The sequence below is a fragment of the Theropithecus gelada genome, chromosome 14 (assembly GCF_003255815.1).
Source record: "Theropithecus gelada isolate Dixy chromosome 14, Tgel_1.0, whole genome shotgun sequence".
NCBI lineage: Eukaryota > Metazoa > Chordata > Mammalia > Primates > Cercopithecidae > Theropithecus > Theropithecus gelada.
In genome coordinates, this window is record NC_037682.1 from 58,270,437 (window position 1) to 58,296,014 (window position 25,578).

The following is a 25,578-nucleotide window of genomic DNA, read 5'->3' on the forward strand; positions in this document are numbered from 1 at the left end:
CAATCAGTGCTATTTTTGCCAGAGAGGGGAATGGGATGGTCCTTCCTTGCATTCAGAAAGGAGGAGGCATTACTGACCGAGCCGAGGAGGTTGGCTCTGTGACTTGGCGCTGCACGCGGACGCCATGGGCACAGTTCTCCTGGACTCCCGTCTGGGCGGAGAGGGGAATGTCAGGGGAGGTGTGGCTGATCTTCATGGAGGAGTCAGGGCAGGGTGTGGGAGGGTCTAGGAAGTCCTCACTGTTCTCCTGCTCATTGGTCTCTGTGTCCGTGTAGTTAAGAGGCTCCTGGTTGTTGTCTTTGCTACCAGAGGGCAGGCCTCTTTCTCGCCACGGAACCCAGCAGAGTTTCCAAGATACGAAGAGAGACACGCCAAACAGAGCAAGACCACAGGCAGTGACTACAAGGGTCAGCAGGCTCACTGAGATATCTGCAAAGAAGCAAAGATCAAAAGTCAGTGTGATCATTCCCCGCAAGTCCACCCATTGCATAGTATGGGCAGAATGACCCTCTCATCCACTCATCCCTTGGGAGCCGACTGTGGAAGGTCATGCTGGGGCGCACGGCTAGGTTACTTAATTCTGGGGCAGTGGCGATGAGAATTCATACACAAACCAGAGGACCCGTGAGCAGAAACACAGAGGAGGTACCATAGCATGCAGGTCATGTTTAGAAACAATAAACAGCCTGCTATGGCAAGAAAATGGATACATTCATGGAGACTAGAATGCCCTTCAAGTGAAATGATACTCTATCCTACAGGCAGCACCAATCATTAATGTTTTTTGAGCAGGGCAGTTTCAAATGTCATTATTCTGTCATCTCAGAGAGCTGTATAATGTAACTGGGGAATTGTGTAAGTCATAATTTTTTAAAAGAAGAGAAACTAGAGGGCTTTTTCGGGTTCTATTTTTCCTATTAACTTTTATGGTTCTAAGCAAAATGAAGCTCAAATCTTCTGTGAATTTTGCAGCTTCAAGAATAACCCCCACTCAGTGGTAAGTCCTCAGGACTCAGGATAGAATATTATAGTTTGGGTTTCCCCAGTAGTATACCCTAAAACAAGTATTCAAGGGCAAAGCATTATTTAGAAGGAGAAGGAAACACAGAAGAAGTGATCCAGAAAAGGAAGTCAACAAAAGGTACACTGTCAAGTCAGTTCCCATAGTGAGGGAGTAAAGGTTAAGTCTGCTAGGGAGGTTTAATACACCTCAGATACACCTCACCCAAGTGGCAAGGGATCCGAGGTATTACACATTAGCTCTCTTTAGTTATTAATTGAAGGGCATTTCCCAAAGGGCATTAAATTCCCATCATTTGACACCTGCCCGGATGAACAAAGTAAGCTTCAGTGGCCAGGAAAATCCCACATTGAAATCAATGCAGAGGCTGCACTGGAGGTCAACAGGCACACAATGAAGTGGTAAGGGGACACGGCAGGTAATGACAGCATCTGCTACATGGATCATGGACCACAGCCCCACGGTGTCAGCAAGTCTTGGCAGTTCAGTATCCAGTGACTGTGCCCCTAAGGTTTAAAACAGTTCACCCCCTCCAGGCTTCTGCCCCAAGCTACAGTAGAGCCAGGAGGCTGAGCATCAATCTGAAAGCATTTCTGGCACTATGGTAGCCATAAAATCCTTATTTTTGAAAGGACAACCCTGCCTGTCATTACGGTGCTTCATTACACCTGGAGCCCCATGGATTCTCCCCAGGGTTTGCCTCTACTGCCCATCATTAATATTTGCATTGCTTCAACCAAAGTTTTCTGAATGCCTACTACATGCCAAGTGCCACGCTAAGCTCTGGAGATACAATGAGGAATATGATAGGCGCACGCTATGTCTTCATATATTCATATTCTAATGAAGGAGAAAATTAGAAATTGGTCATTTAGTACTCACAATTTCAACTGTGCACAGCACTGCCAACATACTATGATCTGTGACAAAGCTGTATTTCTGCTGAAGCATGCATAGGAACCCCTCCTGCAAGTCACTTACCTACTGAGTCAAGCTGAACAACTACCATCCATGTGCTTTTTAATATGACTCTGAAGGTACTTGGTCATTCTTGTGAACTGATAAAACTGTTTATCAAAAATTGCTCTTAAAAGCAAGCCAGCTGCCAGGGCTGTTGATGGATTTAACATATTTCCTCTTTGCCTCCAGATCACTCTTCACCCTTCTACTGAAACAATATTATATCTCTGTTTGAAAATACTGGGGTTGAAGTTTCAATATGGGTAACTGTGCAAATCTTTTTCACTTTTGTCTCCTCAAATCCCACAGAAATGGGATAAGCAATGGGAAATAAGAAAGGACATCATCAATTCATCAGTTAACCACAAACTTTGAGGAATATCTGGAATTGTTTTAAAAGAAAAGGCAGTTAGTGTTGAACATTTAACACAGGCAAATGAAGGGAGACTGAGAGAAAATAAAAATTAAAAATCCCAGGTGCAGAGCAACAGGCAAGGATAGGGGACAGGGAGTGGAGTCAGTGGGGTAAAAATAAAAGGGACTATAGGAACTATACCTCACAGAGCCCAGCATGAGGTGGGGAGGGCATGGTTTGACCCCAGACTCCACCTGGTTCTGACCACTCACACAGGAGAGTAGACAATATGCTGGTGCAGACTTCTGTGGTGGGTGATAGTGCTGGGGGACCAGGAAGGAGGAAACCTTGTCCCAGGTAATCCAGCTGCAAACATCAATCCCCACCCTCTCCAACACAAAACAGGCTCCACATAGCAGTGAAATCTCTTAATACGTTCTACAGTCTAAATGGAGACAGAACTTCTTCTCTACATTCTGTTAATCACTTCAGCTCTGTCCTGACACAGACACTGCTAGGAGACCACCACCAGCAAAGGCTGGAGGAGGGGCACACTGGGAAGCCATAGGATTTAGGAATGTGATGAGAGAACTGTATTATTAGACACTCTGCCCTATCACAGGGCTCCTCTCCAAGGGAGAAGCATAAATCCCAATCCTCAATGTTGGTCTTGGGCATACAACTTGCTCTGGGCAATGAAATACAAGTGAACATGGCCTACGTCACCTTGAAGCAAAGGTCCCTTGTGATCCCACCTTATGCATGAGAAAAAGAGCTCTCAGATAAAAGCTGATCTTCCAGCCTGACTGCCATAATGAGAAGACTTGTGGCATGAGCCCAAAGACCAAAACAAGGAGTAAACTTAAACATGACTGACAACCTGAGGCAAAGCTACAGCTGATCCACAGATCCATTAGCAAAACCTAAATATTTAGTGTATTAAGTCCCTAGAATTTTGAAGGGATGTTGGCACAGAAAAAAAAAAAAAGGTAATTTATGTGATCATATAATTTACCGTCCAAAGCTGGGACACTTTTAGGAGAGAAAAGGGGTTATATTAATAATTACATGGGGATAAGATACTTAACCTAGGATTGTCCAGGCAAAATTAGGATGTAGGGTCATCATAAACTTAAGAACTCCATGTGATCTCTGAACTCATCAGCTTAGTACAACATGACCTCTTGGGATTCACTTGGCATAGCAGCATGCTAAGTAAATTGAAGTTCTGCCTCACTTTTACTAGTAACCACAGGACCCCGACCCAGTTTAAGAACAACTCCAGCTTGATAGTTGACTACAGCTCATGCACTCACAAAACAGCCTATTCAGAAGTCCAGTCGTGGGGGATCCAGAAGAGCAGAGATCTTGTCTCTCTCAACACTGACTGCCAAGAATCTAAAAGAGTTCCTGGCACACAGTAGGCATTCAGTAAGTGATGAAGCCCACCTGAGGAGCCCTGTACCATGTCTACCTTGAATTACGGTTGTGTGGGTTGTGGCCTGTAAACTCTAGGGGGCACCAGTTACAGTCATAGTCATTATAGATTTTTGTGCATATTGTTATTTTTTAAATTGCGGCAAATGGCAGGAATGGCTTTTTTTTTTTTTTTCTGATTTACACAAAGGTGCTGTGTGAGTTAGCAGTGGCCCAGAGAGAAATGCCACAGGAAACACCAGTGGTGACCTACACAGCCACACCAGACACCAAGCATAACTGTCTAGGCTTCTGTTTACAAATAGCCAAGTATGCCTTCTAGATGGTACATTTCTACCTTTCTCTTGTTTTTTCAGAAAGAGGTACTAGAAAGCTACTTTGGCATCACTAAGGCTATACTTCCCACCTCAGACCCATGACCTCCAAAAACGGAGCGGGAGCATCAGCTTAGAATCACGAGATATTATTTCTTAAGTTAGGTGGTAGAAACATGACCATTTATTTTATTGTTAATTTTATATGTGTTCATGAGATTTATTATTGTCATTTATGGTATATCTCATTTTAAAAATTGAAAAATATATGACATTAAAAAAATCGTGACATAATTTTTGTAAAGAATAGGAATAGCATAATTAGTCCTTTTTTCCAAGAGTCAAGGTAATAGCCAGATAGTCCCTCAACGATGAAAAGGGGCAAATGGCAAACCAGTTCTGATCCAGATCCCTAGAAGTATGGCTGCTGTGGGGGTGATTGTGCATAAAACTATACCCAGAGCTGCCATGGAGTGTATTCTTCCCAGGAAAGGTGTGGCATAGGATGCCCTGTAATCATGCCTGTTTGTCAGAAACCTCTTCTACTGGCTATTAGCCCTAGCCATAAGACATGATGCATTGTAGCAACATCCCTAGCACACCACATAGAAGACACCCATGACACCTTGGACCCAGGAGACATTCCAGCTGGACACCTATAATACTAGAGGATTCCTGCAAGCATTAAAAAAAAAAAAAAAAGTGGACGTGTTTTACAGTGACAGTGATTACTGGCCAAGAAGTAAAACATTTAAGCCCACATACTAACATGGATGAAAAAAATTGGTTGTCTTCCTAAACTGTGAAGGGCCAGGAAGAACACATAAAGACAAAAAAAAAAAAAAAAAGAAAAGTCATGGAAGAAATGGGCAAATCATCACCTCAAAAGAGGGTAACCAAGCTGAGCCATCAGAATAAATAGCCCCTGATATGAAACGAATTACAGTAATGCAAGAGACAAATTAATTCATGTACTGAGATTTATAAAACAGCAACCAAGGGTGAGAATTATGACTGCAGCAGTAACCAGAAAAAAACACAATTGAGATCCAATCTGATCTAGAAGTAAAATAATGTGATTGGTGTAATAGAAGAAAAATTAAATAGAAAGCAAAGTCAAGGAACAGGTACCTGAATGTAGACCAAGAAAAACAAAACCAAACAAAACAAAGACTTGGGAAATTTAAATGAAAGATATGATATGTAAAGTATTTATCCAGGAGGTCTAATATTTAAATTTTCCAGAAATGAGGGCAGAGAGAATGAGAGAATGAAGGTGAAAGACATCAAAGAAAAAAACGAAGTCCCCTGGAACTGAAGGACAACTTGAAAGGGGTCCACTGAGCATCTATAATAAAATACCACTACCTTAATCGCATTATTGTGAAATTTAAAAACACGAAGATTAGAGAAAGTCACAAAACTTAAGAGACAAAATGAATTTGAAAAAATAACAAAGAAATTAGAACCATAGTGGCATCAGACTTTTCACCAGAAACCATAGATAATTGAATAATGCCTGCAAACTTCTGAGAAAATTACATTCAACCTAGAATTCTATACCCAAGCATGATATCAATAAAGTGTGAGGGCTGAAAAAGTCGTCTTTCAAAACAAGTCAGAAAAATTATTTTCAATGTATTTATCATAGCAAGTTACTTGAGGATGAATGTAGGAGATTAAAATGAGGCAGACAACACAGTGTACAGGAAAAATTGTACTGAAGTTGGAAGACTGGGGGAAGGAAGTCCCAGCATGCGAGCTGAGCAAGAAGCCTAAAGAGGGGCCAGTCCAGCCTGGATCAGTTACGTGATTGGGTTTGAAACACCATACAACTAAGACACATTTACGAAACAAGAAATATTTGAACTGAAAATGTAATGATATTAGAGATTATTGTTAATTATTTTAGGTATGATAATTGTATTGTGGTTGTGTGTTCTAGATACATATAGGAATAGTCAAATGATATGTCCACAATTTGCTTTACATTATAGGTAAAATAACATTGACTGTGAATTGATAATTGTTGAAACTGAATTTTGAGTACATGGAGTTTATTATATTAACCTCTCTACTTTTAAATGTGCTTGTCAATTTCCTGATGGAAAGTGAAAATAAAACATATTTTGGTAGGTGGAATCTCTGACTTCAATCTTAGATATTCTTATTTAATATGTCTTGGGTGAGGTCCAGAGTCTCCATTTTTAGCAAGCATCTCAACTCTGAATAAATCTGATCTCTCTCTCTCTCTCTCTCTCTCTCACACACACACACACACACATACACACACACACATACACACGCAGACACATACACACACACACCATGGTTCAGAATACAAGACATTTTCCTGATCCTCAGATAATTGTGAGTGTGGGGGGGGCTAATAAATACATTACTGGGAAATTTAGTTAGAAAATCAGTCCATGGAGAACTTGAGGATGTCAATGGTGCTTTGTAGGGAGGGTGGTAACATAATGAGATAGCGGAAACAGGTGGGACCAGACAGCTCTGATTTTGTTTCAAATTGCTGAACCAATGAGGAAACATTGTATTAAGAATGAATACAATAAAATCTTACAGATAATCCAGAATAATTCGTGCCACAATTACCTCATCAATATCCCTTTCACATAAATACAATGCCTTCATTTAATATCTTATTTTCTGTATTTTTAAACTTTATAAAATGAATATTTCTCTCTTTTGCAGTTTAAAAAGATATTCCTGTGAAACTAAAACTTCTCTAAAAATTAAAGTCTATTTAAATAAAAAGAAAGAGAAAGAGGAAGAAGAAGAAGGAGGAAGAAGAGGAGAGGAAGGAGGAGAAATTGTTGAGTTTAAGCATCACAACATTCTGGAATTATTCAGTGAAGGAGAACTTAGATCCATACACACCTCAACAGGCCAGAGGGCATCCTGAGTGGTGATCCTGCAACATCTTGAAGAATCATGTAATAGATTCTAGTTTAAATCAGATATTTTGTGTTTAAATGATTGAACTTAAGTCATCTGGGAAATGCAGTATTGCCAAAACATTGTTCTTTAATTATACTACAGGCACCATAGCACAGTAGTTGCAAACACAGGTTATAGAATTACACATCAATATCTGCATTTCAACGTTGTGTAACCATAGATAAATTTTCTGTATCTTGTTTTGTCATAGTAATATTGGGATAATAATAGTACCTATCTCTTGGGGGTTTAGTGAATATTTAGGAAGGTAGCAGTGCTCACTGAATGTAAGTTATTGTTTCTGTGTTTTCCCTGAGGTAACCCAGGATTTAGCTGCTCCATATCAGACTTATTGCAAATAAATAATCACCTTGTTTACTAAATACTGAGGCTTCCTGCAGCTTTAAAAAATGGCCTGGCATCAAACCAATAGGTGCTTATTGAACTGAATTACTGAGAACAAGAGAAGGAGCTCCTATGGAGTACCTGATATTTGCTAAGTATTGAATTAGGGATATAAAATAAATAAAACTAATCCTTGCCCTCAAGGAACTACTAAGCAAGACAATTTCAAGAGTGCTAGTAGCAATTTATAGAGTACTACTATAGCCTAGAAGTCAGGCATACATAAACCAATACACGGAGTTCAGAGAGGCCTTTTAATAAGACTAACAGAAATTGATACCAAGAAGTGGGGGTGCTGTTGAAACAAATAAATGCCTAAAAATATGAAAGCACTTCTGAAATTATGTAATGGCTAGAAACTAGAAGAATTTTGAGGTGCATGCTTGAAAAACCTTACACTGCCATGAATGGACCATTAAGAGCTATTCTAGTGAAGGCTCAGAAAGAAAAGAGGAGAGCTGTAGAGAAAGCCTCAAGCTTCTTACAGAATACTTATGTGCCCATGACCAGAATGTTGGTAGTGTATGAACAGTAAAGACCATTCTGATAAAGTCTCAGAGAGAAATGAAGAACATGTTATTAGAAACTGGAAGAAAGGTGATCCTTGTTATAAATAGGGAAATAACTTGGCTGAATCATGTTCACGTTCTGCTGTTTTGTGTAAGGTAGAACTTGGGAGCAATGAAAGGGAATATTTAGCTGAAGCTATTTATAACCAAAGTTTTGAAGGTGCAGCTTGGCTCCTCCTGACTGCTTATAGTAAAATGAAAGCGAGAATGACTTAAAGACAGAATTGTTAAGCAAAACAGAATGAGAACTTGTAGATTTCGAAAATTATCAGTCTATCCATATTGCAAAAAAATGAGAACCCATGTTTGGAAGAGAACACTAATAGTGTGGCCAACTGACTATTTAAGAGATTAGTATAGGTATGAACCACAAACTTAATCACCCACCCCAGCAGGGAAACTGCCAATTTGAACCAAAGGGGAAGGAAATGAGAAGGAATGAAGGAAGGCTGTCAGATTTGGATTTTACAGGATGGGACCACAGTGCTTTTCAGCTGAGAACATTCACTATTTATCAAGAGAAATGAAGAATGATCCTGAAGAAGATTAACAGATCATCAGGGCTGCCTCCTTGGTTTTAAAAAGGATGACAATTGTCTTCCTTTCAACAGGCCAAATGGTCCCACTGAATTGAGAACCATGGGGAAAGGGCTGCCCAGAGGTGTGGGTGTGTGGGCCATGTGGCAGAACCCTGGGGGCACAGTTCATACCTGGCAAAGCAACGGGGGCAGAGCCACAGCCCCAGGCAGGCCCTCAGTCCCAGTGAGCCTGGAGGGTGGGATATTAAGCCAACGAGGATGATTTTTGAGCCTTAGGAGTTTGCCTTATACCTTGGACTTACTCAGGACCTGTTACCTCTTTCTTCTTTTCTGTTTCTCCATTTTGGAATGGAAATGTCCATCCTATGCCTTTCCACCATTGTATTTGGAAACATGTAACTTGTTTGGTTTCACAGGTTCACAGCTGGAGGAGCAATTTGCCTCAGGATAAATCATATTTTGAGTCTCATCCATATTTAATTTAGATAATAGTTAGCTGAGACTGGATTATAGACTTTGGAGTTAATGCTGGAATGAGCTAAAACTTTTGGGGCTTTAGGCATGTAATAAATGTAGTTTGTAGCTACGAAGGGCATAGATTTTGGGTGGCTAGTAGTGGAATGATATAGATTTAATGCTTGTGTCCCCCCAAATTCATATGTTGAGATCCCAACATCCAATGTGATGGTATTAGGAGGTGGAGCCTTTGGGAGGTGATTAAGTCATGAAGGTGAAGCCCTCGTGAATGGGATAAGTCTCCTTATAAAAGAGACTTAAGCGTGTTCCCTTGCTTAAGTCCACCCTATGAGGACACAGAAAATATGCTGGTGCCTTGGTTTTGAATTTCCTAGTCTCCAGAACTGTGAGAAATAATTTTCTATTGTTTATAAGCCATCTAGACCATGGCATTCTGTTATAGTAGCCCAAATAGACTTAGACACCATAGATGAGGAGTGAGCCAAATACTACTTATTACTACTTCTCTTATACAAATATAAAACCCAGGTCATCTGTCGTGTGGCCAAAAGACTTCACCAGGAGAAAGAGAAAGTGAGGGCTTCTTTCTATGGCCATGCATGTTGCACAGGGCACAACTTGCTGAGCTTTACATGGTGTCCCTGGGAAACAGCTTGTATATTCCAAGTGACCTAAGAACAGCTTTGCCATCATTTATATTTTGTGACCTTGGCTCACTGCCCCTCAGTGATCTTCCTCTATCATAACAGGTTTGGGCATGGCTCTCACATTATGTGGTTCTTGTGAAACTGCCATATGACTTGGGGTACACAGCAATGTCTGTATCTAAGACGGAAACCATTATAATACTTCTCATTAGTGACCATAAGTCAATGAGTGCTAGTTAACTGAAGGCTAAAACCTAGGACCATTCCTGCTTTTCATTCTTGGAGCAGACATGTGGTTCTCTTAGTACTGACTCATGTTGAAAATTGCAAGGATTAAGGAGCATTAACCTGGATCTACAGGGCCATACCATTTTTAAGACACTGAGCCAGCTAAACAAAGAACTCTGCTGCCTTAAATATAAGAAGTTTGAGGGCTGGTAAAATGAATTGGAACATGGAAATTGGCAAATGGCATTAAACACATTTTTTTCTGTGACTGACACAGAGGGAAGAACATCTGAAATATGGCTGTTTCTGGCTCTCTGATTCCTTCCTCAGAAGGCTGCCCAGATGATTCTGCCTATGTTAACTAAGGAGCTGGCCTAAAATTAGCATTGAGAGAACACTTTCTGTTACACCTTCTATTTGCAAAGTGCTGTCTCATCAGTGTGACCAGCTCCTCTTCACACAGGCATCACCACCCCTGCATTGCCCAGATGGGGCAGGGGTTGCTGAAGCTAGACACTGACTGCCTGGAGCCATATACCCTAAGAGCTGGATTTTAGTTCTTGTGTCCATAACCCTGTTGCACCTGAGTCCCCCCTGGCTGCATAACAGGAAGGTTCAGGAATCATTATTAGGTTCGCCACTGGGTTTCTGCTTTCTTTTAATTGGGGGAAAATCTACTTAAAAATATTTTATACCCACATAATTGGAAGTGCTTGCAAAATATACAATGTTTTCTACACCATTGGATTCTGGCCTGTTCAGTGTAAACAGAAACACTCAGATGTGCTAGGATTCTTAAGAAACTACAGAAAATCTGATGTGCAGAGTTTTAGACAATTGAGACTTTTTGCTGAAAAGAACTGTGAAATAAAACTCAAGAACACGTGGGGACTGGGGACAGGCCAAAGAGGTTAACAACCCTCTTTGGTGTGTCCACAGGAAGTGGGATCCTGACCTGCCCTGTAGGGCAGTGTGGAGTTGGAGGGGAATGGGATTCAGGATATGGAGACCAGCTTTGTTGCCTATTGTGAGACTTTGGACTGCCTGCACTCTCTCCTAGGCCATTTCTCACCTTTACAATGGGGGAAGAGATTCCTCCTAGCCTGGCTATGCACTTGCATCTGTATAAAACCTGTCACAGTGCTTTCTTAGTGTTGCCTGAAATTCTTTTTAAGCTTGGCACTACTGTATTGGCTCAAATCTTTACACTTCCCACAGGACCCTTTTCCACACTTTTTCAGTGGATGTCCTTTCCTCGGCCAGATCTTGTCTTGCTTTGATGAAATTCATGTTTTAATCTCTCATCTACCCTGTGGAACAAGATCAAAAGGCTGCTTATAATCACCTTTGTGAATGAGCATTTAGAAAAATCTCATAAAGCAATATATAATGTGGGAAAGTTTCTTCCCATTTTTGCCTTCCATGAGAAGTGACTTTTCTCTAAATGCTTTTGCTCACTTCTCTCATCCCTCACTTCTGCATTCCAAGGAGAAGTGAGTTTTTTGATTGATTAGAAAGCCATACTCAGTCTTGCCTCTCCTTCTATTTGACCTTCACCTTCCTACACAAGGCATGGTGCAATATTGGGATGTTTGTTGTTGCTCCAAACCCCAGGATTAGGCAGACTTCCCCTCCTGGCCTTCCTCAGGCATAGCTGAACATCTTCAGGACAAGGTCTTGATCCTTAAACACATGGCCCCACATGTTTTTAGAGAATATACTGCATATATGCTCTCTGCTAGCTGTGCTTATGCTGGTATGGGCAGAAGACTTCCAGGCTTCTTTTGGCATGAAGAGAGTTACACGAGATTTTTTTTTTTTTTTCCCCAGAGCACAGCAGTTGTGCAAGACACAAGATATATGAGAAAATGACTTGGAGATTGGGTGCAGACTTGTTTTTAAACATATGTGAGACACCCCCTAGAGCCTTCTCATAGTTCTTGAAAGAAGGAGCAGAGCCCCTGGTGAGTTCTGGCAAGCTGTTGGGAGCAATGGGCCAATGCATTTTGTGTGTGAGTATCTGCAGGCTGCTCAGGTTCTTGGCATTTCAGTTTATAATTCTATGATTGTAAAACAATATTTTCTCTTTTAAATTAGAAACTTAAAATATCCTATACTCAAATAACACAGCATTTATATGTGCTGCCCTTTAGAGTCAAAGACTCTCTTCCAACATCTGATGAATACTGAAACCATGTCCTAACATTTGCATTTTAAGTCTTTTATTAGGGAACTATGGAAGTTCCATTTACTACTGCAAATCTACTCTCCTCCACTCTCTCCCCAGCTTTGTGCCCTGTGAGGCTGACCTACATGGACTACAACAAGGGATTCCCTTACATTTGGATTCTGTTGAGTCCAACCAAAAGAAGACCCTAGAGGGAAATGGGCGGGGGGCAGATGAGTGAAGTTATAGCACTTATTCCTCCAACTTTCTTCCCACTAAGTCACCCCATTGCATGTACCCCTCTACTGAAAGCCACAGCTCTTTTTTGGGGTTCTTTCAGGCCCGTGGATAGCAATGGCTCCCTACTATTACTAGCCCTGGAGTATTACACTGTCCTTTGCTCCTTTCTTTGAATCAAGTCCATATCTTTTTTATATGTTCCTGTACTAAAATCTCCTCAAATTACCTATTTTGACCATATCACCAATTTCCGCTGGGACTCAGACTGATTCACTGTAGACTGAGTTGTTTCCTAACATACAACATGAGATGAGCTTTTATATATTAAGGGGCTTCCATATCTCATATTCTCAAATTGTGTGAGAAAATCTATCTCTAAAGTATCTCCTACAACTTAGCATGATGTCTGGCATACCAGAGGAACTCAAATTTAATGAGTGATAAAATTCTAAGCTACATATCATTTCTATTTTATACCTATTCCTTACGCCACTAAAATGTGCTTTAAGAAAAGGAATTGGCAAAGAAGCTGTGTGTTTAAGTATATATACATATACAACAGGCATTAAGATTACATTTTCATCGTGATTGAAAATGACACAATATTTCATGCTTCTCTAAACATCTAAGACTCCACGGAGGCAGAGCAGTATAGTAGAAGGAGCATTGGTTCTGGGACAAGCATCATGTATTAAATTAACCTCACGACATGTTGTATTGAGCTGCTGCTCATGGAGGTATTATATAACTGGGACTGGAGTGGCCCATCTAGGCTGTTTCAGGGAAACGAATCTTCAGGAGAAGTTCCTAGTGCCTGATGATAGCTCCAAATAGTCTTGCTTCTGCAGTCAATATTAACTTTAGAAGAGTCTCTCCTGAGAAATACTTCCAAGCTACAAGGTTGCCTAATGTCAGAATAGAGAGTAGACTCCTGGTTCAAAATTTTCCCTATTTTTTTCCTCATTTGTCTGTCTTCACCCCTTGTCTGTGGTTAAAAGCACAGACTTTGTTCCAACGTATAACTCCTTACTACTTGTACTGCTATACCTGAAACCCACCTCTACACCCCAGATCATGGATCTATCTGTGCTGAAAGCATGGTCAGGCTTCGACTATTAGTAATTGGTTAAAAGCATAGGCTCTTGTGTCTTTGTATTCAACTGTCAGCTTTCTACAAATAATATGATTTGAAGTAAATTTCATTTTAGCAAATAATTCATGCTACTAAATAAAGATGGTTTCTTTTAAATTGTCAATTTTTATCAGTAGTCATGCATAGCAGTTGGCGTTTATTCATCATTAGAATGATTATTAACAATGCCGTATGACCAAGAAATGTAGTAATTGTTTCAAAAATCATTGATCAATAAAGAAAAATAATACTTAAGATTACAACACAGTTTACTCTTAAATCAAAGCGGAAGATACAAAGAATACCAATTCTTTTCAGAAGTGTTCTCCTCAGGCCTGCCCTCTCTGAGTCTAGAAATTCTGCATAACAGGCAGTGGGCAGAGCTATAGTTATGAGCAGGCAGTGTTGTTTTTCCTAAGACATTTCTGTAATCTTCACTTATCTTTTAACCAAGTAGGGTTTTTTATTCACATTTTAAAAAATTGTAGCAAAATATACATAACATCAAATTTACCATTTTAACCATTTTAAAGTATAGTTCAGTGGTAATTAACTACATTTATCCTGTTGTGCTGTGGTAGTGGTGATCCACTATCCATCTCCAGAACATTTCACTATCCCATGCTGAAACTCTGTACCCATTAAATACTAACTGCCTTCCCCGGACCCTGGTAACCACTGCTCTACTTTCTGTTTCTATAATAAACCAAGCTGTCTCATTTTACTGAAAGTTGGTCACTAGACAGGATCTTTGCCTTGCAAAGGTACATATGGAAGAACAGGAGCCAGAGTGCTCAGGCAGCTCCTGAACAAATACTGAGGAAGGAAGGGAGTCTGCAGCATATCTCAAATGATGCTCTGGAGACTGAGGTAGGAAAGAGGGCTACAAATAGGTGTTTTACTAACATTTTCCAGATCCTCTGGCCCTAGATGGAAATTTTCTCTCCTGAGGATGCACAGAGCTTTTCACACTTTTCTGGGCATCCATCAGCATCCTGTATCACCAGGGGTCCAAGCAGCATTTCCATGAGACACTCTCTATAAAAAACTGGGCTTGAGATAGAAGTGCCTCCCTACACACCAGAAATGTGAGCACTGGAGACAGGAATAATGAAGACTCCAAAGAGCAGCCATAGAGAGAGCAGGGTTCTCACACCTGAAAGAGTGGAAGAAATTGAAGCTGCATCACTAGTGGGAGATCAGACAGTGGTCTATGGACAGAACAGAGGTTAGCAGACAACAAGGCAAAGAAAACAGGAGCAGCATCAGGAGACAGAAATAGTAAGAACAAGTATAAATGAGAAGGAGGACAAATGCAGTAGGCTCAGATGAAAGACAGCAAAGCCAAAAATTTGGCTCATTTTATGTAAGATGTTATTCTCCACCATATCCCTAATGGGAAACTCACAGGAAAACACCAGAAGTAGTAGGACAGGGGTCCTTCCTATCTGTGGACAGGTAAAGGGTAATGATCCAGTAGGCCTAGATATCCAATGCTAATGTATCAGGCCCAAAGGGCATGATATTCTGGAAGACATTTGGGTGATGTTCTGGAAGATATTTGGGTTAGATAATAATAAATGGAACAGAAATAAGAGGTATTAGAAAGGGTGAGACATTATCATAAAAATATAAGAGAAGAAAATCAACTAAGGAAGCGGAAGGTAGATGAAGAGTTAGATTTTTTTTTTTTATAAATACATATAATGCCATAGTTTTACCAAATACCAATAACAGCTAGGTACACAGTCCCTTTCAAACCCTTCTGTCAAAGTACTCCTATGGAGTACTGCCTCTCCACCTCGAGAGTCTGGGGTCCCTCCCAGGGTTTCCCAGGCCCCCGACAGTGACAGTCACATACTTATTTCCCACTATTGTGCCTCTAGGAGTCTGTGTCAGAAGACCCTTGGATAATCCTGTAAAGCTAAGTGTAGGGAGCATCTCTGCCATCTGCTGTGATGTTATGATGTTTCTGTCTACTGGGAACACATAGCTTGCTATTTATCACTTGGAAAACATGGTGCACAGAGCTTAAATAATGCCACTTCCATCAGCAAACTTATACAATATATAATAAGGAAACAATAAAAACATAAGGTGTTTGGTTGTCTTTTCATAACTTCTGTATTGTCTTGGGAATTCCTAGATGTTTGCTGCTGTATAATTCGTTAGAAACCAGAAGAGAGCCATTATCTCATTGTCCCAAAATAAGAAAGAAAAAGTTGCAGTTAAAAGTCATCACTATTTATCATGTCATAAAAAAGGGATGCAGATTTTCTCAAGAGGAAGATGCAATAACCAGGTTATGAGTAAGAAACTTCAGCATTAGAGAATGCCTTCTCCCCTTCTAAGACAGTGAGTAACTCAATTTCTACTCTGGCCTTTGAAAAACTAAGGATAGAGACCACAACCACTAGTGAGCTGAGAAACTGGTGTGGGTGATGATATCCAATTATTACTTAATGTTATCCTGAGAAGAAATAGACATTGCTGAAACTGCCTTCTGACTGATGTTGGTCAGGGTTCTGAACTCTTCACTCAAGGACTTATAAAAATAACCACTAATTTAATATGGGCATTGATATGGTTTGGTTCTGTGTCCCCACCCAAATCTCATCTTGAATTGTAGTTCCCATAATACCTACATATCATGAGAGTGACCCAGTAGGAAGTAATTGAATCATCAGGGTGGTTACCTCCATGCTGTTCTTGTGATAGAGAGTGAGTTCTCAAGAGATCTGATGGTTTTATAAGGGGCTTTTCTCCCCTTCACTCTGCACTTCTCCTTGCTGCTGACACGTGAAGAAAGGTGTGGTTGCTTCCCCTTCTGCCATGATTGTAAGTTTGTTGAGGCCTCCCCAGCCCTGCAGAACTGTGAGTCAATTAAATCTCTTTCCTTTATAAATTACCCAGTCTTGGGTATTTCTTCATACCGGAATGAGAATGGACTATCACAGTAAATTGGTACCGCAGAGAGTGAGGTGCTGCTATAAAGATATGTGAAAATATAAAAGCGACTTTGGAACTGGGTAACAGGTAGAGGCTGGAACAGTTTGGAGGAATTAGAAGAAGACAGGAAGATGTGGGAAAGTTTGAAACTTCCTAGAGACTTGTTGAATGGTTTTGACCAAAATGCTTATAGTGATATGGACAATGAAGTCCAGGCTGAAGTGGTCTCAGATGGAGATGGGGAACTTGTTGGAAACTGGAGTAAAGTTCACTCTTGCTATGCAAAGAGACTGGCAGCATTTTGCCCTTGTTGCAGAGAACTGTGGAACTTTGAACTAGAAAGAGATAATTTAGGGTATCTGGTGGAATAAACTTCTTTTTTTTATTATTATTATACTTTAAGTTCTAGGGTACCTGTGCACAATGTGCAGGTTTGTTACATATGTATACATGTGCTACGTTGATGTGCTGCACTCATTAACTCGTCATGCTATCCCTCCCCCCTCCCCCCACCCCACAATAGGACCCGGTGTGTGATGCTCCCCTTCCAGTGTCCAAGTGATCTCATTGTTCAATTCCCACCTATGAGTGAGAACATGTGGTATTTCATTTTCTGTTCTTGCGATAGTTTGCTGAGAATGATGGTTTCCAGTTTGCATCCATGTCCCTACAAAGGACACGAACTCATCCTTTTTTATGGCTGCATAGTATTCCATGGTGTATATGTGCCACATTTTCTTCATCCAGTCTGTCACTGATGGACATTCGGGTTGATTCCAAGTCTTTGCTATTGTGAATAGTGCCACAATAAACATATGTGTGCATGTGTCTTTAGAGCAGCATGACTTATAATCCTTTGGGTATATCCCCACTAATGGCATGGCTGGGTCAAATGGTATTTCTAGTTCTAGATCCTTGAGGAATCGCCACAGTGTTTTCCACAAAGGTTGAACTAGCTTACAGTCCCACCAACAGTGTAAAAGTGTTCCTATTTCTCCATATCTTCTCCAGCACCTGTTGTTTCCTGATTTTTTTTAATGATTGCCATTCTAACTGGTGTGAGATGGTATCTCATTGTGGTTTTGATTTGCATTTCTCTGATGGTGAGTGATGATGAGCATTTTTTCATGTGTCTGTTGGCTGTATGAATGTCTTCTTTTGAGAAGTGTCTGTTCATATCCTTTGCCCACTTTTTGATGGGGTTGTTTGTTTTTTTCTTGTAAATTTGATTGAGTTCTTTATAGGTTCTGGATATTAGCCCTTTGTCAGATGAGTACATTGCAAAAATTTTCCCCCATTCTGTAGGTTGCCTGTTGACTCTGATGGTAGTTTCTATTGCTGTGCAGAAGCTCTTTAGTTTAATTAGATACCATTTATCAATTTTGGTTTTTGTTGCCATTGCTTTTGGTGTTTTAGACATGAAGTCCTTGCCCATGCCTATGTCCTGAATGGTATTACCAAGGTTTTCTTCTAGGGTTTTTATGGTTTTACGTCTAACATTTAAGTCTCTAATCCATCTTGAATTAATTTTCGGATAAGGAGTAATGAAAGGATCCAGTTTCAGCTTTCAACTTATGGCTAGCCTATTTTCCCAGCACCATTTATTAAATAGGGAATCCATTCCCCATTTCTTCTTTTTGTCAGGTTTGTCAAAGATCAGATGGCTGTAGATGTGTGGTATTATTTCTGAGGGCTCTGTTCTGTTCCATTGGTCTATATCTCTGTTTTGGTACAAGAACCATGCTGTTTTGGTTACTGTAGCCTTGTAGTATAGTTTGAAGTCAGGTAGCGTGATACCTCCAGCTTTGTTCTTTTGGTTTAGGATTGTCTTGGCGATGCGGGGTCTTTTTTGGTTCTATATGAACTTTAAAGCAGTTTTTTCCAATTCTATGAAGAAAGTCATTAGTAGCTTAATGGGGATGGCATTGAATCTATAAATTACCTTGGGCACTATGGCCATTTTCACAATATTGATTCTTCCTAGCCATGAGCATGGTATGTTCCTCCATTTGTGTCCTCCTTTATTTCACTGAGCAGTGGTTTGTAGTTCTCCTTGAAGAGGTCCCTTTACATCCCTTGTAAGTTGGATTCCTAGGTATTTTATTCTCTTTGAAGCTATTGTGAATGGGAGTACATTCATGATTTGGCTCTCTTACTGGTGTATAAGAATGCTTGTGATTTTTGCACATTAATTTTGTATCCTGAGACTTTGCTGAAGTTGCTTATCAGCTTAAGGAGATTTTGGGCTGAGACGATGGGGTTTTCTAAATATACAATCATGTCATCTGCAAACAGGGACAATTTGACTTCTTTTCCTAACTGAATACCCTTGATTTCTTTCTCTTGCCTGATTGTCCTAGCCAGAACTTCCAGCACTTCCTATTCAACTATGTTGAATAGGAGTGGTGAGAGAGGGCATCCCTGTCTTGTGACAGTTTTCAAAAGGAATGCTTCCAATTTTTGCCCATTCAGTATGATATTGGCTGTGGGTTTGTCATAAATAGCTCTTATTATTTTGAGATTCATTCCATCAATACCGAATTTATTGAGAGTTTTTAGCATGAAGGGCTGTTGAATTTTGTCAAAGGCCTTTTCTGCATCTATTGAGATAATCATGTGGTTTTTGTCTTCGGTTCTGTTTATATGCTGGATTACGTTTATTGATTTGCATATGTTGAACCAGCCTTGCATCCCAGGGATGAAGCCCACTTGATCATGGTGGATAAGCTTTTTGATGTTCTGCTGGATTCGGTTTGCCAGTATTTTATTGAGGATTTTTGCATCGATGTTCATCAGGGATATTGGTCTAAAATTCTCTTTTTTTGTTGTATCTCTGTCAGGCTTTGTATCAGGATGACGTTGGCCTCAAAATGAGTTAGGGAGGATTCCTTCTTTTTCTATTGATTGGAATAGTTTCGGAAGGAATGGTACCAACTCCTCCTTGTACCTCTCGGAGAATTTGGCTGTGAATCCATCTGGTCCTGGATGTTTTTTGGTTGGTAGGCTATTAATTATTGCCTCAATTTCAGAGCCTGCTATTGGTCTATTCAGGGATTCAACTTCTCCCTAGTTTAGTCTTGGGAGAGTGTACGTGTCCAGGAAATTATCCATTTCTTCTAGGTTTTCTAGTTTATTTGCATAGAGGTGTTTATAGTATTCTCTGATGGTAGTTTGTATTTCTGTGGGGTCGGTGGTGATATCCTCTTTATCATTTTTTATTGCATCTATTTGATTCTTCTCTCTTTTCTTCTTTATTTGTCTTGCTAGCGGTGTAACGATTTTGTCAATCTTTTCAAAAAACCAGCTCTTGGATTCACTGATTTTTTGGAGGGTTTTTTGTCTCTATGTCCTTCAGTTCTGCTCTGATCTTAGTTATTTCTTGCCTTCTGCTAGCTTTTGAATGTGCTTGCTCTTGCTTCTCTAGTTCTTTTAATTTTGATGTTAGGGTGTCAATTTTAGATCTTTCCTGCTTTCTCTTGTGGGCATTTAGTGCTATAAATTTCCCTCTACACACTGCTTTAAATGTGTCCCAGAGATTCTGGTATGTTGTATCTTTGTTCTCATTGGTTTCAAAGAACATCTTTATTTCTGCCTTCATTTCGTTATGTACCCAGTAGTCATTCAGGAGCAGGTTGTTCAATTTCCATGTAGTTGAGTGGTTTTGATTGAGTTTCTTAGTCCTGAGTTCTAGTTTAATTGCACTGTGGTGTGAGAGACAGTTTGTTATAATTTCTGTTCTTGTACATTTGCTGAAGAGTGCTTTACTTCCAACTATGTGGTCAATTTTGGAATAAGTGCGATGTGGTGCTAGAATGTATATTTTGTTGATTTGGAGAGGAGAGTTCTGTAGATGTCTATTAGGTCTGCTTGCTGCAGAGTTGAGTTCAATTCCTGGATATCCTTGTTAACTTTCTGTCTTCTTGATCTGTCTAACATTGACACTGGGGTGTTAAAGTCTTCCATTCCTATTGTATGGGAGTCTAAGTCTCTTTGTAAGTCTCTAAGGACTTGCTTTATGAATCTGGGTCCTCCTCTATTGTGTACATATATATTTAGGATAGTTAGCTCTTCCTGATGAATTGATCCCTTTACCATTATGTAATGGCCTTCCTTGTCTCTTTTGATCTTTGATAGTTTAAAGTCTGTTTTATCTGAGACTAGGATTGCAACCCCTGCTTTTTTTTGTTTTCCATTTGCTTGGTAGATCTTCTTCTGTCCCTTTATTTTGAGCCTATGTGTGTCTGTGCATGTGAGATGGGTCTCCTGAATACAGCAAACTGATGGGTCTTGACTCTTTATCCAATTTGCCAGTCTGTGTCTTTTAATTGGGCCATTTAGTCTATTTACATTTAAGGTTAATATTGTTATGTGTGAACTTGATCCTGTCATTATGATATTAGCTGGTTATTTTGCTCGCTAGTTGAAGCAGTTTCTTCCTAGCATCGATGGACTTTACATTTTGACATGTTTTTGCAATGGCTGGTACCTGTTGTTCCTTTCCATGTTTAGTGCTTCCTTCAGGATCTCTTGTAGGGCAGACCTGGTGGTGACAAAATCTCTAAGCATTTGCTTGTCTGTAAAGGATTTTATTTCTCCTTCACTGATGAAACTTAGTTTGGCTGGATATGAAATTCTATCCCGGCCCGCGGGATCGTCGAAGCAGGCCCTGGAGGAGGGAGTGGGAATTTGGGGGACAAGAGACACGAGAAATGGAAACAAGACAGTGCTCTGATCAAGTCTCGTTTAATGGCGGTAATGCAATGCCTTATATACACTTGGAGGGGCAGGGGTTGGGCCAGAGGCGGAGATGATCTCATCGCAGAGGGTGTGGCTAGGTAGGTATTGGTTTCTCTGGTTGGACGTCATGTTGCGCCTGCGCTGTCAGTTGGTAATTTTCCCGGGCGCAGGATGGTGCCTGCGCTACAAAGTAACAATTTTCGCCGTGCGGGGGGAAAAACAGGTGAAGAAAAAACAGGAAGAGCGCCATCTTTTATGAGGTATTGATACAAAAGAGAAACAACAAATCTAGGGAGGAGGTAGAAGGTGGAAAGGAATAGAGCTCGGGCGTTTAATCATTAATTATTATTTGCTATGGCCGGGGCGCGCAGCTCCGGACAAAATTCTGGGTTGAAAATTCTTTTCTTTAAGAATGCTGAATATTGGCCCCCACTCTCTTCTGGCTTGGAGAGTTTCTGCTGAGAGATCTGCTGTTAGTCTAATGGGCTTCCCTTTGTATGTAACCCGACCTTTCTCTCTGGCTGCTCTCTTAACATTTTTTCCTTCATTTCAACTTCGGTGAATCTGACAATTATGTGTCTTGGAATTGCTCTTCTCGGGAGTATCTTTGTGACATTCTTTGTATTTCCTGAATTTGAATGTTGGTCTGCCTTACTAGGTTGGGGAAGTTCCCCTGGATGATATCCTGCACAGTGTTTTCCAACTTGGTTCCATTTTCCCCCTCACTTTCAGGCACACCAGTCAGATGTAGATTTGGTCTTTTCACATAATCCCATACTTCTTGGAGGCTTTGTTCATTTATTTTTATTCTTTTTTCTCCATACTTCTCTTCTCGCTTCATTTCATTCATTAGATCTTCAATTGCTGATACTCTTTCTTCCAGTTGATTGAGTCAGTTACTGAAGCTTGTGCATTTGTCATGTATTTCTCGTGTTATGGTTTTCATCTCTATCAGTTCTTTTAAGGTCTTCTCTGCATTGATTATTCTAGTTATCCATTCATCCATTCTTTTTTCAAGGTTTTTTGTTTCTTTGCGCTGGTTACATAGTTCCTCCTTCAGCTCTGAGAAGTTTGATTGACTGAAGCCTTCTTCTCTCAACTCGTCAAAGTCATTCTCTGTCCAGCTTTGTTCCGTTGCTGGCGAAGAGCTGCATTCCTTTGGAGGGGGAGATGCGCTCTGATTTTTTGAATTTCCAGCTTTTCTGCACTGCTTTTTCCCCATCTTGTGGTTTTATCTGCCTTTGTTCTTTGATGGCAGTGATGTCCTGATGGGATTTTGCTGTGGGTGTCCTTTCGGTTTGTTAGTTTTCCTTCTAAGAGTCAGGACCCTCAGCTGTAAGTCTGTTGGAGTTTGCTTGAGGTCCACTCCGGACTCTGTTTGCCAGGGTATCAGCAACAGAGACTGCAGAAGATAGAATATTGCTGTACAGCGAGTGTTGTTGTCTGATTCTTGCTCTGGAAGCTTCGTCTCAGGGGTGTACCCCTCTGTGTGAGGTGTGAGGTGTCGGTCTGCACCTAGTGGGGGATGTCTCCCACTTAGGCTACTCAGGGTACAGGGACGCACTTGAGCAGGCAATCAGTCCGTTCTCAGATCTCAACCTCCATGCTGGGAGATCCACTGCTCTCTTCAATGCTATCAGACAGGGGCAATTACCTCTGCTGAGGTTTCTGCTGCTTTTTGTTTAGCTATGTGCTGTCCCCAGAGGAGGAATCTACAGAGGCAGGCTGGCCTCCTTGAGCTGTGGCGGGCTCCACCCAAGTCGAGCTTCCTGGTGGCTTTGTTTACCCACTTAAGCCTCAGCAATGGCAGGCGCCCCTCTCCCAGCCTTTCTGCTGCCTTGCAGTTAGATCTCAGGCTGCTGTGCTAGCAATGAGGGGGGCTCTGTGGATGTGGGACCCTCTGGGCCAGGTGTGGGATATAATCTCCTGGTGTGCCATTTGCTAAGGCCCTTGGTAAAGCGCAGTATTAGGGTGGGAGTTACCCGATTTTCCAGGTATTGTGTGTCTCAGTTTCCCTTGGCTAGGAAAAGGGATTCCTTTCCCCCTTATGCTTCCCAGGTAAGGTGATGCCTTGCCCTGCTTCAGCTCACACTGGTCAGGCTGCACCAGCTGACCAGCACTGATTGTCTGGCACTCCCTAGTGAGATGATCCCAGTACCTCACTTGAAAATGCAGAAATCACTCGTCTTCTGTGTCACTCACACTGGGAGCTGGAGGCTGGAGCTGTTCCTATCCAGCCATCTTCGACATTCAAACTACTCTTAAAATCTGGTGGAATAAACTTCTAAGTGGCAAAGCATTCAAGAGGAAGCAGAGCATATAAGTTTGGAAAATTTGCAGCCTGATAGAATATGATAGAAAAGAGAAAGCCATTTTCTGGGGAGAAATTCAAGCTGGCTGCAGAAATTTGCATAAGTAACAAGAAGCCAAATGTTAATCACGAAGACAATGGAGAAAATGTCTCCAAGGCATGTCAGAGACCTTCATGATAGTCCCTTCCTTCACAGGCCTTGAGGCCTAGGTGGGAAAAATGGTTTCCTGGGCCAGGTCCTGGGACCCCCTGCTGTGTGCAGCCTCAGGACTTGGTGCCCTGCATTTCAGCGGCTCCAGCCATGGCTAAAAGGGGCCAAAGTATAGCTCAGGACATTGCTTCCAGCTCCAAGTCTTGGCAGCTTCCATGTGGTGTTGGTCCTATGGGTATGTAAAAGACATGGGATTTCATAGGATATATGGAAATGCCTGCATGTCCAGGCAGAAGTTTGCTGCAGGGGTAGAGGCCTCATGGAGAAACACTGCTAGGGTGGTGCAGAAGGGAAATGTGGGGTTAAAGCCCCCACACAAAGTCCCCACTGGGGCACTGCCTAGTGGAACTGTGAGAAGAGGGCCACCATCCTCCAGATCCCAGAATGATACCTCCTCTGATGGCTTGCACCATGTTCCTGGAAAAGCCACAGACACTAAACACCTGCCCGTGAAAGCAGCTAGGAAGGGGGCTGTCTCCTGCAAAGCCACAGGGGTGGAATTCCCAAGGCTGTGGGAATCTACCTCTTGCATCAGCATGACCTGTGAAATATGGAGTTAAAGATGATCTGGGAACTTTAAGGTTTAATGACTGCCCTGTTGGATTTCAGACTTGCATGGGACCTAGAGCCCCTTTGTTTCGGCCAATTTCTCCCATTTGAAATGGGTGTATTTTCCCAATGCCTGCACCCCATTTTATCTAGGAAGTAACTAACTTGCTTTAGATTTTATAGGCTCAAAGGCAGGAGGGACTTGCTTTGTCTCGGGTGAGATTTGGACTTGGACTTTTGGGTTAATGCTGGAATTAGTTAAGATTTTGGGGGAATGTTGGAAGGGCATGACTGTGTTTTGAAATATGAGGCCATGAGATTTGGGAGGGGTCAGGGGTGGAATGATATGGTTTGGCTCTGTGTCCCCACCCAAATCTCATCTTGAATCATAGTTCCCATAATCCCCACGTGTCATGGGAGGGACTGGTGGGAGATAATTGAATTATGGGGGCAGTTACCTGCATGCTGTTCTCATGATAGTGAGTTCTCAGAAGATCTGATGGTTTTATAAAGCGCTTTTCTCTTGCTTTACTCTGCACTTCTTATTGCTGCTTCCACGTGAAGAAGGACATGTTTGCTTCCCTTTCTGCCATAATTGTAAGTTTCCTGAGGCCTCCCCAGCCCTGTGGAACTGTAAGTCAATTAAACTTCTTTCCTTTATAATTTACCTAGTCTTGAGTATTTCTTCATAGCAGCATGAGAACAGACTAACATAGTCACGGAAAGGAGAAAGAATCCTGCCTGATATTTAGCTCCCAAATTCCTCTGAAATAGGTACCAGGGATAGCTCGGTGTCTTAGGGAGGTGGAAATAAAGCCCAATGGTCCAGGTAAACTCATGCTAAGTTTTTGTTTGTTTGTTTCTCAATGCCCAACCTCCATAGTTAGGTGATAGAGTGGATGAAAAATAATGGTGAATGTGTCTTGTAAAGAGAAAAAAGTATGGAGAGGTAGGGGAGGGAGCAAAAGGTTCACCCACACTAAAGTACTCTGAGGTAAACTTTTGTCTTTGAAGACACTAGAAATATGAAGCAAATAGAGATAAAGCAATAGAGGAGCAAGGAAACATAGAAGATTAACCTAGAAGGCTCCCCGAAGAGAAAACAGACAATGGAAGGGAAGAAATTGGCAAAAAATAACATTTCCCAGAATGAAAGACATCTTATTTTTATTAACTGTCCTAGGAAATGCTGAGAAAGATGAATGAAAAAGAACACACCCAGACACATTGCTATGAAATATCAGAACTTCAACATGAGAGAGAAGACTATAAAGAGATCTAGAAGCAGACTGCCCTCAGACTTCTCTTAAGGAATCTAGAATGCTAGAAGCCTACGAACCCCTTTAAAATACTAAGAGAACATAATTTT

The 25,578-nt window shown here is 41.1% G+C and overlaps 1 protein-coding gene across 1 annotated transcript in view; it reads right to left on the reverse strand.

The window, feature by feature from the left end:
• Positions 1-25,578, reverse strand: part of SYT9 (synaptotagmin 9) — a 210,823-nt gene that overhangs the window by 146,407 nt on the left and 38,838 nt on the right. Inside the window, exon 2 of the mRNA XM_025357337.1 lies at positions 78-429. Within this exon, the coding sequence (XP_025213122.1) occupies positions 78-429 (352 nt within the window). The remainder of the gene's footprint in view (positions 1-77; positions 430-25,578) is intronic.